This window comes from Anabrus simplex, chromosome 1 (assembly GCF_040414725.1).
Source record: "Anabrus simplex isolate iqAnaSimp1 chromosome 1, ASM4041472v1, whole genome shotgun sequence".
Lineage (NCBI taxonomy): Eukaryota > Metazoa > Arthropoda > Insecta > Orthoptera > Tettigoniidae > Anabrus > Anabrus simplex.
In genome coordinates this window covers 693,001,610-693,018,434 of record NC_090265.1, presented here as the reverse complement: position 1 = coordinate 693,018,434, position 16,825 = coordinate 693,001,610, and the positions used below count along the sequence as shown (strand labels likewise).

General features: G+C 38.2%; 1 protein-coding gene across 2 annotated transcripts in view; it reads right to left on the bottom strand.

Moving 5' to 3' along the window:
* Window positions 1-636: 636 nt before the first annotated feature.
* The window catches only part of spn-A (RAD51 recombinase homolog spn-A), an 80,925-nt gene continuing 64,736 nt past the window's right edge, over window positions 637-16,825 (bottom strand). For both annotated transcript variants that reach the window (XM_067135958.2, XM_067135959.2), the window contains one exon: window positions 637-1,397. In XM_067135958.2, the coding sequence (XP_066992059.1) occupies window positions 1,274-1,397 (124 nt within the window). In that variant the 3' untranslated portion in view covers window positions 637-1,273. The remainder of the gene's footprint in view (window positions 1,398-16,825) is intronic.

The window sequence follows — 16,825 nt, the reverse complement described above, 5'->3', positions numbered from 1 at the left end:
GATGAGTACGACATTGCTTTAAAATGAATGAATAGAATTAACTGATGACAAACTTACACAGATTTCTGAACAGAAACAATAATGTGACTGGCCTCTAAGTAACATAGAAAAGAGATGCAAAAGACATCAATATTAGATGATATAAAAGGATTACAAAAAACAGGCAGAGAAGAGGTAACATAAAGATTGTTATAATTCATCCACGTCATTCCGAAAATTAGTTATATAATTCCTGTCATGCACTGTTTCCAACATTCTCCCGCACTGATCATACAAAAATCCAGTGAACAATGGAGAGAGGAATGTTTACTTTTGGCAATAAAAGAAAGAAATGAAGGATGCCAGACTTTGCTAACACCAAAATATTTATTCCCAAGAAGCTCAATTTGTCCTCCTACCGCTATCTTTTCACCAGCTACTTTTAGTAAGACAAACACAGGCAGAACATGTACAATGACCTTCTTGAATATCAATTCTGTCACGGTCAAAGCCTAAAATGTTTGAAACTCAAAATGGTGACATTAACAAGATGAAAAGACACCCAGCAAAACCTTTAAAAAAAAAAAAAAAAAAAATTATTAAAGGGGAGAGTTATTTTAGAACAATGTGAAGTGAACATAATGAAACAAACTCTTTGGCAATCCTTCAAAGGTTTCTCTCGACGGAGGAAAGATCATCACAAATGGTCAATTTCTTTCTAGTGGGTAGTTCATCTATTGTTACCTGGAGAGCTGATGGGTGTTTTCATTTTCTCTCTTTCTTTTCTCTTCTATAAAAGATCACTTCTTTACTAGCCTCATGAACAGTAATAACATATTAGAACATTTAATACTCAGGTGTAAAAACTCATTAATCCTATACTGTATAGAAATACTCAATCTTATATTCAATGCTTGTTTGAACATTACAGGTAAAGCTCATTAGTTCTGTTTGAATCTGTAATGATTTTTTTTTTTTCATATCTACTTTATACAATATTAACTGAGTTCCCAGAAGGCTATGTCAAACAAGAACAAAATATGTACATCACAACAGAGAGAATTAAAGAACAAAACTTAGGAGAAACAATGACCGGCATTTGCTTTTATACTGCCTATAGCGAAAGAGGCACAGCCCCTTAAAAACAGCCTGAAACTGCTCTGGTACAATGTACCATACAGGATGAACAGGAGGATTCCCAGTCCATAAATTCCTGTAGGCATTTCCATTTCACGCTGTTGCACTTCATGACACATGATAACTGTCGACATACATTACAATAAAATAACAAAACTCATTCCTTTGCATCACCAATACCATCAGCATTGATTGCAAACATAGCTTCAGTCTCTGGGAGGCAAGGCGAGTCATAAATCTTGCATATTCTCGTTTCACCTCGACCTTTCCTTAGGTAAAGCCTGAAATAAAAATAAATGCAAAAAACTTTTAGTCACCAAGTAATTATTTCCACTTAACCTAAACAAAATCAACAATGTAAGAGGGAGAGAGGCAATAGTTCCTTTCATAATATTATCTAGGTGTATAGGCACTTTGTGCTGGAACAGCTTTTCGACCGAGTTCGATAACTGCAGTCACTTAAGTGCGGTCAGTGTCCAGTATTCGGGAGATAGTGGGTTCGAACCCCACTGTCGGCAGCCCTGAAAATGGTTTTCCGTGATTTCCCATTTTCACACCAGGCAAATGCTGGGGCTGTACCTTAATTAAGGCCATGGCCGCTTCCTTCCCAACTCTTAAGCCTGTCCTATCCCATCGTCGCCATAAGACCTCGATAAATCCTGTAAAATAACAAAATCTATATATATAAAATAAGAGTTGTGTCTGTACATTGCTCAGAATTTCAAAAGAATGGTATTTCTGTATCAGCCATGTCCACAGTAACAAGGAAATGCACTGTTTACTTTTCCGTAATTTCTGTCTGTATCTCTCTCTCTGTCTGTATGTATGTACACGCATCACTAGCAAACAGCTGAAGAGAATTTAATGAAAATCGGTATGCAAAGTCGGGGAATAAGTCGCTACAATCTAAACCATAAATAATTTTATTCTCGCTGATAGAAATGGTAGTTTAGGGGAAGGTCTAAAATTTAATTTTCAAATATTTACGTTATTAGTGGTACTATTTAAATAAAAATTGGTATGCAAAGTCGGGAATTAAGCCGCTACATTCTAGGCTATAAATAATTTTATTTACGCTGAATGAAATGGTAGTTTAGGGGAAGGCCTAAAATTTAATTCTCAAATATTTATATTATTAGTGGTCGTATCGATAAGTACTTCATAACTAAAGTTATATAGAATTAAATTTCCGACCATTTATGTCTTATACATTTTACCGTACCGGCTATGATAACACAGATATTAATGAATTTGTATTTTTGTTGCTAAGTCCATATCGACGCCGAGTCACGAGAAAATGGGTTAACATAATTTAATGAAAATCGGTATGTAGAGTCGGGAAATAAGAAACTACAGTCTAAGCCATAAACAATTTTATTATAGGGTATTATCCTGCCCATCTTGTAATTTCAAGCTGAAGGTGACGCTACTATGCGCCGAAACTGGTACTTTAAACTAATAAATAACATGTTGTAAACATCATATACGACATACTTTGTATTGACTAGGTTGAACTTTTCCTCAATTCCAATTGTGAATCTCAGTTCAATATGGAAAAATGAAGTTTTTAATTTATAACATTCCTGGTTGCCAGCGTTTTGCCCCAGTGTGCTAAGTTGGGCTCTTCAGTTGGTAAATAGCACACCCACCAAGACGCATGGGTAGTGCATACCGTGAAGGTCACTGCGTAGGCTACTTGGAACCACCGGTAGTGCACTTTGACAGAGGTATCAATTTTTGGTAATGAGACAGTCTCTCAAAGTGCATTGGCACTATGGAAATCAACATCTATATCAACTATTTGTTTTTTCATATTGATTTCTTTAGGCTAAATTTAGGAGCTGTAAGTGAAGAACATGGTGAACGCTTTCACCAAGACATTCACTGCAAGGAAAGAAGGTATCACGGATCTTGGGACTGTGCTATGATGGGAGACTATGTGTCTGGGGTATAGTACGACCAGAAGAACATAAGAGGAAAAGCTGTTCTAATGTACATTTATGAATGTTACCATTGTTGGGTGAAGATTCGGTGTTATTCAATATTTTTGCACTTATTCCCACCAATTCTTGAGGTACTGTATGGTAGATTTCTTCTATAGGACTCTAGCTGTATTAACCTCTTAACATGAAAGCCCGAGTATACTCGGGGTTTTATATATTTATATAAAATAAAATCCTGAGTATACTCGGGAATGTCGCTCATTGATCGGTACCTAATTTAAAAGCCCGAATATACTCGTTTCTTTTTGTTTCTCAATATTTCCGCCAAATGTTTATGAAATTATTACTTCAGGGTCCTATTTTTGCAGATGTCTCTGACTCAACCGTAGTGGATGTCGGTGACTCAGGCAGTTCGTTTTCGCGGCTTTCCCGCCCGATGTAGCATTGTGTGTTGATCCTTGTTTTAGGGCATTTCACACAGCCACAAACATATGAACAGTATTGAGTGTCAAGTTGTATTACTTGCCATCTGTCTAGTGCTGAGTTATTTATTTTAGAACCCATAAAAAATATCACGAGTACACTCGGGATTTTAAAACAAGAACTTTTCGGTGGCTTATATTTCATTGTTAAGTTCGAAAAATATATTTTCATTGTTACCACTGTCATTAGTTTTCAATAAATAGCCCATTTTAACAATAAAAAAATTAGGTAAAGAAAGATCACAATTTTGTAAATAATTGGAATGTTAAGAGGTTAAATAAGCTTAAATAGCTTTTTTTTTAAAAAAAAAAAAAAATTGAAGCATTCATTATCATATCCAAAATATTGACACTTAAGAAAAACTACTTATGTATTCATAAACAGCATAACCAAATTAACCAATAAATGCACAAAAAATAAGATAAACAAAAACTTCGTAAAATTTTGTTACGTAGTGTTATCCTCCAAATCAGTGATATACTCTGCCATATCTTGAGGTGCATCATGTATGTTGGGTATTCAGCCAGAAGGCTGGTCTGATCTTCCACAGCTTCACCAAAGGTTATCGTAGACAGCCTAGGCAGCACCGAAGAGGCATACTAAGGGAAATGGGGAGTGAGGTAGTTTCCCGTTGCTTTCCTCATTGAGCCAGAAGTTGCTATTGCATAACAGTCTGCCAAGCCCACTGAAATGCATGCACCAACCGACCTTATGGGCGATATTTTCACATCAATCATAACAGGGACTGGCTGCATAAGGAATGGTATTACTACCATCACTCATACCTCAGTCACTTTCATATTGTCAAAGCCAAGGATGAGACTGAGACAGGTCAATTAAAGTAACAAATTGCTCTAGAGCCCATACCAGAAGACATAGTGCACTGTAAACACTACATCTTGCCAGCAAGGGCTCGAGGTGCATCACATTCTTCCTTAATTTCAGTATATACCATTAAAAATTATGTGATCGTTTTCTTCAGCCTTCAATTCTAACGTGTTAACAACTGCTATCGCCACGACATTTACGCATTTATTATGAAAATGTGTTATCCTCTTTCACTTTGAATTTTCTTCTACAGAGCAGCAGTCGACCGGCATTACTAACCCCTCAGCGCCGACCTCTATACGTGGTATAGACCCTCTTTTCTTCCGTAGCCGCCGACCTCTATACGTGGTATAGACCCAAACATGGTTTCACTTTTACAGCTATAGCGCGAAGAGTTTTGGAGTTATTGATATGCAAATTCTTTTGTTTCCAAGAAGACATTTTCGGGTTTATCAGTGTTGTAAATAGAAATTGAAAATCGTTATAATGTAGTTGATTTTTACGAGGTTAAGCATCTGTCAGGTAAGTCTGAGCACCATTCTCTGCTTTTTTTAAAAGTCTGTTTGCTTCATTCTTTCCCACAGAATAAAATAAAGAAATGATGATCTGAGTAGTTTGTCTTTTCGCGTGATATTCTTTGCTCTATTTGTACATTGAGAATGCGGTTTATTTATTATATTGTCTTTATTTCTCGGCTTGTAATATTTTCATAACTCTCCACGAGCGCTCTGTGTAGGCATCAGTTAGTGCTTATTTCTGTCTTACGATACGAGAACCAGTTGTTCATGGTATATATCTCGCTTGAAAGACGATGTCTCGACCTTTCATCTGAAATATGTATCAAGTTGGTTTGTTTCGTCATAAATGTTATTCCCCTCGTTCAGTTTCATCCTGCTGCTTTCGGTCTCGCTGCAGCTTCATCAGTCCATGTCACGCACCGCGCTCAGCCGTCGTTTGACTGACAGTAACGTGCTTGAAATATTGTATAATTCAGATGAAAGTTTAGTCGGAAGTAGTAGTGACAGTATGAGCAGTACTGATATTGAAATAGATGATGTGACAGTGGTAAATTATGACAGTGACGATAAGGAGGAAACAGTACTTGGAAATTTCGTGTAGGAGACTATAGATAATTATACAGGTCAAAGGGAAGTTTTCAGCAGTGAATTATGATACCTAAATTCTCTAATAATATTCACACAGGTCACAGAGATAAATATTGAGCAATTACCTTATCGGGTTGAGCAATTACCTTATCGGGTTCAGCTGGTGAAAGGTTTGTTTACAAAATACGCTCGCTCGAGCGGGGAAAGAAATATTCAAGACCGGCGCGCATCAGATAATACAGTTCCAAGGTTGCAGGGAAGACATTTTATCAGGAAATTAGCACCAAAGAGTGAGAAATCCAAACCTCAGAGACGTTGTATCGTGTGTTCAAAACATGACAAAAAGAAGACGTCAGTGTACTGCTGCCAGGAGAGTGACGTGGGTCTCTGTCTCAAAGAGTGCTTCGAACACTATAACACGGAACTAAATTACTAACGAAATGTGAAACAATTATGTAATTATCTGCATGTACTTAGTTCTGTCATAAGGAATTCTAAATTTCGTGAATATCGGGCTACTCTCATACTTGTAGTAACACTTTAAGTGAATCAATGTATTTCCGTCGCGCGTACTTGAAATCTCATCCAGCCGCGGGGTAGGAAGCTCTTTAAATGGCTGCGACGCTGAGGGGCTAATCGACTCAGGCATCGCCTTCGAATGTCAAGGAGAGAGCTCGCAAGTCCGAGAAAACAATACGGTACCATTTTGTGGCAATGTTTCAGTTTTCTTATTCAAACAGTGTCACTTAACCTAACTTCACTGTGCTATATGCATAATAAAAACATATTCCAAGCGCCAGTACAGAAATGATAACATTCTTGCTATAAATTCAAATGGGAATGGCCTCTCCGAAATTTAACCAGATGCGAGAAAATATAAACTAACCTCTGAAATCAGTGACTGGCTCTGCGATATTGTGAGGTGTACTGCATTCTTACTTACTGTATTTACTTGTGTCTTAGACCCCTCTTTTCCCCACTCTTACAGCAAAAAAGAGCAAGGGGTCCAATATGCAATGACCTCAAATTTTGTGCAGTGAACACATGACTTCTAGGCTATAGAGAGCTATAAATTGTGTAGTCCGCGCACCTCTTAGCGATATTTATTTGTACGGGGTATGAGGAGTAAGGAGAGAGCTCTCCCGGTTCCCGGTAATACTGCCAACTGAATGGAAATTAAATCTGAATTGAATCGATAATATGATCGATCAATATGAATTTTCTAAACCTTTATTATCTCAAGCCAACAGTGGTGTCATACACACATTATATAACATTTCGCGATGCAAATTTTGTTCCTAGCAAGAATTCTATAGTTTGACTTGGCTGTGTAAACAACAACAGTACTAGTACATAAAGTGCATGCTAGATGTCGCACAGCGATGCATCCACAATTCATAGTTTGTGTTTGAAAAGTTGCCAACATGAATCTTGAAGATACCCGAGGTCGACCGATTCAGCACTAGGGTGTCCATGTATCGCTAAAAGGTGCGTGTACTATACGTGTAAACATTCTAGACTGTTCTATGTATTCTGAGTTTTACCGGCTATTTTCGTTGGAAGGCAGTACTTCTAAATGTAAAAAGACAACAAATGGTGAACACATGACTTTTAGACCTACATATAAAGTACCGTATAATCCCAAATACCACCCGCCATCGAATAAGACCAAAACCCTAAATTTGAGACGGCAAAATATAGAAAAAATTAAAAAAATCAAATAACTTACATACCTATTTAATTTTCTTCAAATATACCACAAATATAAATTCAAACAGCTTACAATTAATAAAATCATCACAAAATTGTAAAAAGAATTGGTCCAATACTAAGATCATTCACAATTCACTGTCGTCATCTGAAGTTTCATCATAGGAACTATCGTCGCTGACGTCTTTCCACAAATAGTCGTCCTCACTACCGTCCACTGAATTTGAAATTCCACATTTCTTAAAGCTTTTGGACACTAGATCGTTGGGAATCACCGCCCATGCGGTCTTCATCCAGCTGTATATTAGTCCCAACACAGGCCCCTTCACTCGTCCGGTTGGTGTAAATGCATGATCGCCATCAGTCATCCATTCAGTGTACAACTGTTTCATTGCAATTTTGAAAGGCCGGTTCACGCACACATCCAACGGCTGTAAAATAGAAGTGAGTCCTCCAGGAATTATCGCAAGATCGGTTCTTCCTTTCCTCATATCTTTTACGGTGTCCGTTGTATGTCCTCGGTAACTGTCCAACACAAGCATGTTTAGTTTTTGTAACAAAGCTCCCGAGCAACGCCAAACGCACTTCACCCAGTCCTCAACTAACGCACTGTCCATCCAGCCGGACTCGTGTTCTAACACTAAAACCGGACGACAAGTTTCCTTTCGGAAGTGTTTTCCTTTTCAGAACAACATATGGAGGGAGTTTGGTTCCATCCGCTAACATGCACGTTACCGTGTATCGTTGATTTTCATTACAACCTGTTCTGATGGTTACACTTTTAGAACCCTTCGTATCCACTGTATTTTCCAACGGCAATTCAAAATAGACAGGTGTCTGGTCAGCATTCCCAATTTGTGACAACAAATAAGAATTTTGCTTCCTCAAATGAATAATGTGACGCTGAAAGGCCGTTAATTTTTTTTTCATACGCCCCAGGGAGACGTTGTGAAATAGACGTACGTCTCTGAATGCACAATCCCTTTCTCCGATAAAAGTTTCGGATCCATCTGTGGCTTGCCGTAAAATCCTGTGTTTTGAGTTCTTTTGAGATCTCTAGTGCTTTCAACTGACACATTTCACTAGAAACACCATATCCTAACTGACGTTTTCCTATCACAAATTTGTGCAGTCGTTCAATTTTCGGAAACACTACACTCCACCCACAGAACGCTCTGCAATTGCCGTAACTCTTTAGAATCTTTTCCTTCTTCAGCCAATCACTAATACACGATTCACCAATATCATACTTTTTGCCAGCAACATGATTTCTGTATATTTCAGCTTCACTTACAACTTTAAGTTTCTTACGCACAGTAAATGACCACAGATGCCGTTTTGAATCCATAGATTACTATCGAGAGAGCACTTTCACGGGACAGATACAGAACTTGAATGTGAGCGAGGTAGACTTCCATAACCAGCAGCGGCTTTCATATTTACCGCATATTTACCCATATTCTTTGACTTACTGTATGTCATTACTTTACATTTCGCGTCTACATGGCACTGTAACCGTATTGAGAGAAAATCAATCTTGTTTCCTAGAACGCAACTAAAACACAATAAGACATGATTGCCCATTTACATGTGGTATATTGAGTACGGTAACCGTATTCAAAATCTATTTCAATACTCCATGTCAATGTAGTAAATATTTACAAGAATGAACAGCTTCAATACGATCCACACCCAAGATTTAGAACCAATATTTCGGGGAAAAAAGTGCGGGTGGTATTCGGGATTATACGGTAAATACAGTCAGTTTTAGTTACTCTTTTATGACTTCATTCGCTTGATCTCATTAACGCCTCTGGCAAGGTTTATGTCAGGAAGGGCATTCGGTCGTAAAAGCTCGCTACTCATCCATGAGTGAACATTGTAAGGAACTAAACAATAAATACACAATGATCTTACATTATGAACAGAAAGGCAACCTTACTCAATATACTTGAGAATATTTATATTGATACTGACCAATATAACAATTCCTCACACAATCTAAATGAAATTAACGAGAAGAAAATGTTTTACTGGAAACCTTTGTCCGGCTCATCTGTCAATTTTTTTTTTTTTTGCTATGGGCTTTACGTCGCACCGACACAGAAAGGTCTTATGGCGACGATGGGATAGGAAAAGCCTAGGAGTTGGAAGGAAGCGGCTGTGGCCTTAATTAAGGTACAGCCCCAGCATTTGCCTGGTGTGAAAATGGGAAACCACGGAAAACCATTTTCAGGGCTGCCGATAGTGGGATTCGAACCTACTATCTCCCGGATGCAAGCTCACAGCCGCGCGCCTCTACGCGCACGGCCAACTCGCCCGGTCTGTCAAAAATTTGTTAATAAAAAAAAAAAACGAGTTTCACTCTCCTCTAAGAAATAAAATATATCAACAAGGCTCTCATCCTCTTTAAGTGGTAATCTTCCAGCACCTTTTCAACTGGTAGATTAATCAGGAGGCAAACGCAACCTACGATGGCAATACCTGGTTGAACTTCTTTCAGAACTGCTGAAACCCCATTTTTGTGTCCTATCATAACAGAGCATTGTTGGAGCAGAACGTCACATGGTTTTCAATTGGTATGTTATGAGAATTCAGCTGTGACAACATCAGGTTACCTATGATTCTCCCTGTGGAGTCCCTGTCTAACGCTGGTATGGGCAGCACTACTTTTTCCTGCGGAATATCATAGAAAGTAACAACAATAGGATATAACTTGGCATTTGTATCATTTGCTTCCATCCGTTACCAAAGAAAATGGTCCATTCTGAAGGCACTTAATAACTTCAGATGATGCATTTTTGGCCATGTCCATGTTATTAACAATGCATGTAGTTTTCGTGCGACCACAGTTATATTTCTTTTCAACTTCTGATGTGGGGAACATCTTAAATAAAGCACCGGCATGATCAGCCGCACTTATGGGCACATTGTATTCCACCAAAAAGGAAGTAAACAGACACTCGGCCCTAATTACGTCACTGTCAACGTTTCCAGACTTGGCAAAAAAAGTGTCGATTTTCGTGTTATCTTCCTTCGATTTAACATAACTTACGCATGTTTACTGCACTTCACATGATTACTTAAATCGTTTCTTCAACGATGTGCAATATTAATATCACACCCACATACCATGCAAAAGGCAAATTTTTCTCCCTTTCTTGATTTTAGTATGCATGGGAAATCAACAAAATATGATTCTTTAAATGTCTGAAAGTATGGTTTCTTGTTGGATTTATTAATGAATACAACAGGAATATAGCGTACGAAAATGTCCAAGAACAAATGTCTCGATATCTACTGAAATAGAAAGGAATCTGGATCACAGAACGTCATATAAAATTATAACAAAACATTCAAGGCAGTCAAACACTTCATTAAAACATGTCAAAGCACACAAAGTTTAAACCATTAAATGAACACAACGCCAACCTCATGAACAAAGAATATGCACATGGTAATAATAACAATAATAATAATAATAATAATAATAATAATAATAATAATAATAATAATAATAATAATAATAATAATAATAATAATAATAATAATAATGTTTGTGGGTTACTGTAGTCACGTCCTAGTTCGTGAACCATGGGCAACGGCTGAGTGGCCTAGTAAGTGGTCCTGACAGTCGGGATACCAGTTGCTATGGAATGGGAGTGGGCATCTCGGACATATTCTGAGTCGTGGCCCTCCTTGTGCTCAGGCGGCTAGGACTATACAATTCACCGGTGGTCCATAACCCGTTAGAGGAGAGATCCTCACTTGGACTATGTGCAAGTAGGGCAGCATCCTGCTTCATGAATTTATCGAGCTCAGAACACTTTAAGCAAGCCTCGGACCTATGGGAGTAATGGAGTCCCACTCCCATTTGACAGGCGAGGGACTCCTTGGAAACAACTTGGCAAACGAAATGGAATTCGATGGGGAGCTATCAATATTAATGGGGCTTATGGAAGAAAGAAGGTAGAACTGGCTGAGTCAGCAAAGAGGATGCATCTGGATGTGCTAAGAGTAAGTGATATTCGGGTAAGAGGAAATAATGAGGAAGAGATAGGAGATTATAAAGTGTACTTGACGGGTGTTAGAAAGGGAAGGGCACAGTCTGGGGTAGGGCTCTTTATCAGGAATACCATTGCACGCAACATAGTTTCGTTTAGGCACGTAAATGAGCAAACGATGTGGGTAGATTTGTCATTTGGAGGAATTAGGACAAGAATTGTGTCCGTGTATTCACCATGTGAGGGTGCAGATGAGGATGAAGTTGACAAGTTTTATGAAGCATTGAGTGACATCGTGGTCAGGGTCAACAGCAAGGATAGAATAGTGCTAATGGGCGACTTCAATGCGAGAGTTGGGAATAGAACTGAAGGATACGAAAGGGTGATTGGTAAATGTGGGGAAGATATGGAAGCTAATGGGAATGGGAAGCGTTTGCTGGACTTCTGTGCTAGTATGGGTTTAGCTGTTATGAATACATTCTTCAAGCATAAGGCTATTCACCGCTACACATGGGAGGCTAGGGGTACCAGATCCATAATAGACTATATCTTAACAGACTTTGAATTCAGGAAATCTGTTAGGAATGTACGAGTTTATCGCGGATTTTTCGATGATACAGACCACTATCTGATCTGTAGTGAACTAAGTATCTCTAGGCCTAGGGTAGAGAAAGTGAAATCTGTCTGCAAACGAATAAGGGTAGAAAGTCTCCAGGACGAGGAAATTAGACAGAAGTACATGGATATGATTAGTGAGAAGTTTCGATCAGTAGACAGTAAGCAGGTTCAGGATATAGAAAGTGAATGCGTGGCATACAGGGATGCTGTAATAGAATCAGCAAGGGAATGCCTAGGAACAACTGTGTGTAAAGATGGGAAAAGGCGAACATCTTGGTGGAATGATGAAGTGAGAGCTGCCTGTAAACGTAAAAAGAAGGCTTATCAGAAATGGCTCCAAACAAGGGCCAAGGCAGACAGGGATTGGTACGTAGATGAAAGAAACAGAGTGAAACAAATAGTTGTTGAATCCAAAAAGAAGTCATGGGAAGATTTTGGTAATAACCTGGAAAGGCTAGGTCAAGCAGCAGGGAAACCTTTCTGGACAGTAATAAAGAATCTTAGGAAGGGAGGGAAAAAGGAAATGAACAGTGTTTTGAGTAATTCAGGTGAACTCATAATATATCCCAGGGAATCACTGGAGAGGTGGAGGGAATATTTTGAACATCTTCTCAATGTAAAAGGAAATCATCATGGTGGTGATGCAAACAGCCAAGCTCATGGGGAGGAGGAAAACGATGTTGGTGAAATTATGCTTGAGGAAGTGGAAAGGATAGTAAATAAACTCCATTGTCATAAGGCAGCAGGAATAGATGAAATTAGACCTGAAATGGTGAAGTACAGTGGGAAGGCAGGGATGAAATGGCTTCATAGAGTAGTAAAATTAGCGTGGAGTGTTGGTAAGGTACCTTCAGATTGTACAAAAGCAGTAATTGCACCTATCTATAAGCAAGGGAACAGGAAGGATTGCAACAACTATCGAGGTATCTCATTGATTAGTATACCAGGCAAAGTATTCACTGGCATCCTGGAAGGGAGGGTGCGATCAGTCGTTGAGAGGAAGTTGGATGAAAACCAGTGTGGTTTCAGACCACGGAGAGGCTGTCAGGATCAGATTTTCAGCATGCGCCAGGTAAGTGAAAAATGCTACGAGAGGAATAGGCAGTTGTGTTTATGTTTCGTTGATCTAGAGAAAGCATATGACAGGGTACCGAGGGAAAAGATGTTCGCCATACTGGGGGACTATGGAATTAAAGGTAGATTATTAAAATCAACCAAAGGCATTTATGTTGACAATTGGGCTTCAGTGAGAATTGATGGTAGAATGAGTTCTTGGTTCAGGGTACTTACAGGAGTTAGACAAAGCTGTAATCTTTCACCTTTGCTGTTTGTAGTTTACACGGATCATCTGCTGAAAGGTATAAAATGGCAGGGAGGGATTCAGTTAGGTGGAAATGTAGTAAGCAGTTTGGCCTTAATGGCAGACTGTGCCGAAAGCCTGCAGTGTAATATCTTGGAACTTGAAAATAGGTGCAATGAGTATGGTATGAAAATTAGCCTCTCGAAGACTAAATTGATGTCAGTAGGTAAGAAATTCAACAGAATCGAATGTCAGATTGGTGATACAAAGCTAGAACAGGTCGATAATTTCAAGTATTTAGGTTGTGTGTTCTCCCAGGATGGTAATATAGTAAGAGAGATTGAATCAAGGTGTAGTAAAGCAAATGCAGTGAGCTCGCAGTTGCGATTAGCAGTATTCTGTAAGAAGGAAGTCAGCTCCCAGACGAAAGTATCTTTACATCGGTCTGTTTTCAGACCAACTTTGCTTTACGGGAGCGAAAGCTGGGTGGACTCAGGATATCTTATTCATAATTTAGAAGTAACAGATATGAAAGTAGCGAGAATGATTGCTGGTACAAACAGGTGGGAACAATGAGAGGAGGGTACTCGGAATGAGGAGATAAAGGCTAATTTAGGAATGAACTCGATGGATGAAGCTGTACGCATAAACCGGCTTCGGTGGTGGAGTCATGTGAGGCGAATGGAGGAGGATAGGTTACCTAGGAGAATAATGGACTCTGTTATGGAGGATAAGAGAAGTAGAGGGAGTCCAGGACGACGATGGTTAGACTCGGTTTCTAACAATTTAAAGATAAGAGGTATAGAAGTAAATTAGGCCACAACACTAGTTGCAAATCGAGGATTGTGGCGACGTTTAGCAAATTCACAGAGGCTTGCAGACTGAACGCTGAAAGGCATAACGTTCTATTATAATAATAATAATAATAATAATAATAATAATAATAATAATAATAATAATATGTTGCCTCCAGAGAGGTCTGGTGCAGATCTTTAGATCTGACGCCCGTAGGCCACTTGCACGTCGTGATGAGGATGAAATGATGATGAAGACGGTACATACACCCAGTCTCCATGTCAGGGGAACTAACCAAATAAGGTTAAAATTCCCAACTCTGGCCGGAATCAATCCCGGGACCCCTGTGGCCAAAGGCCAGCACGCTAATCATTTAGCCATGGAGCCGGATAAGCACATGGTAAAAAACACACATACACGTGGAACGAATGTAATTAGTCCAAGGAATACAGGAAACGGTGAAGCACGAAGTTATAACTCGAAAACTCGAACCTTTCATTAAAATACGTCATTACCTTAAAAGGCCAAAACAAACATCACACAGTTAAAAGTACCAATCATATCAAAGAATGAGTTATCGACTATCGTCGACTTGCCTTCAACCCATGCAAACAATCGATTGTACAGAAGTGGGGTGATTATCAAATGTTAACATTTCAAATTTTTATCTGCGGTCGTAAAACACCAAACTTCCATAAAACAGTAAAAATGTTGCAATTTCTGTAAATTTTACGGGAAAACCATTTAAGTTGGCAGGTGTGTATTTAGAAAACATGTTCACCTCTTTCATTTCCATTTTTCTTTATGGAACAGCAGTCGACGGGTATTACTAATAGACTCCGACATCGCCTTCAAATTACTACAAACTATAAATCTCATCTTTGTTCTGTATTGAAAACAGCTATCTCACTAAGTTTACAAAAGGAGTATTTTTATTACCCCACCTATTCAATACAATTAATTCTACAATTATGTGGTTAAATAAACATAGAAATTACTAAATTTAAAGGGACATGTTTCGCCCTTCTTTCATTGGGCATCATCAGCCTTATTTAATATTAAAACAAGCATTGGTCAGAGGACATTATCACTTATAACTTGTAAAAATTGAACTGTGATTTCTTAAAAGTAATAACTCCAGATAGACTAACGCTGCTGATACATTAAGATGGACATAGTTTAAGGCGAATGATATAACCACATTCTTTTCCACAGCGTTCTACATCTTCTAGAGGGACCACACTTTCACGAGAATGTCAAACAAACCTGTCAAATTCTCTGTTATACTCATCTCAGCAGCGACTTCAACCAGCAAATCAACGTCTTCTTGCATTAGTTATCTAATAAGATAATTTTAAATCGTTCGCCTTTTCCCGGCCAATATTTTTTAGTTCTTGTTTAATTCTGTGTTTCATAAAAACACAGAATTAAACCTCAGCTTTTGTGTATTTTCATATCATTCTAGTATACTAGACTTGGGTTCGATATCTGACCCCCAAATGATACGTATGCTCAAATTTCTTATGAAGAGGATCCACTTCAGTGTTGGACATGTGTTGTTTTTAGAATTAATATGACACAAAATTCTTTTCTTTTTAGACAAACATATAAAATTGTTTAAAGTGATTTTAGCATGTGTTGTATATGTTATGTCTCAACATCTTTATTTTATAACAACTATTCCACATTGTTGTTACTTTTAAGAAATCACAATTCAATTTTTGCAAGTTATAAGTGATAATGTCCCCTGACCAATGCTTGTTTTATTAAATAAGGCTGATGATGCCCAATAAAAGAAGGGCAAAACATGTCTCTTTAAATTTAGTAATTTCTATGTTTATTTAACCACATAATCGTGAAATTAATTGTATTGAATAGGTGGGGTAATAAAAATACGCCTTTTGTAAACTTAGCGAGATCGCCTTCAAATGTCGACGAGTGATCTCACTAATGGACATAGCGAGGAAACTATACTGAAGATGATTGATCGCATGCAATATAATCGCTGGGTGCATAGATGTTCGTAACGGAAATAATCGCGTACACTTAATTACTCGTCATAATACATGCGTCAGTGATAGCGCTCTCTCTGTAATCGAAGGATAATGCACAGTTTAATATAAGAATTTTGAAGGGACAGACAAAACTGTTGTTATAATGGGGTTCTCGTTATATGCCATGCTCGTTATAGCAGACTTCTACTGTAATTACTAACAGTACCTTATTTAATCAAAAACCGTTGTCAACTACCATACCTTAGAATACAGCTAATATCTTAACTAGAGGGAACCTAGCAGGAAGAAGTGAAACATGTCAGATACTTGGAAGTAAACACATTAACCCTTTGGGGTCTGATGTTGCTAATATGCAGTTCAGGTCCTGTATCAGATCTAGTCCTACCTAACTTTAAGGTTAGAATTATCGCAAATTTACAGGAAAATAGTGCACCTTGTATACAAAATGTTATCTCAGGAAGTATATCATCTATGGACTAATACAGTAGAAGTCCGCTATAACGAGTATGGCATATAACGAGAATTAAGAACTAGTGTTAGGTTTGATGGTACACTCAAACAATACACTTGATTGGGTGGACCATTAAACCTAACACTAGTTCTTAATTTAAACTGTATCAATACAGATTTATATGATGAAGTTCGTAAATTGTAAATATAATGAGAATCCCGTTATAACGACAATTTTTGTCTGTCCCTTCAAAATTACTATATTAAACTGTGTATTATCCATCAATTACAGCGAGAGCACTATCACTGATGCATCCGTTATTATGAGTGATTGAGCGTGCGTGACTTTTTTCCGTTACCAATATTTATGCACCTAGCGATTATATTGTATGCGATCGATCATCTTCGGTATAGTTTTCTCACTATATCCACTAGCGAGCTCTCTTGTCGACATTCG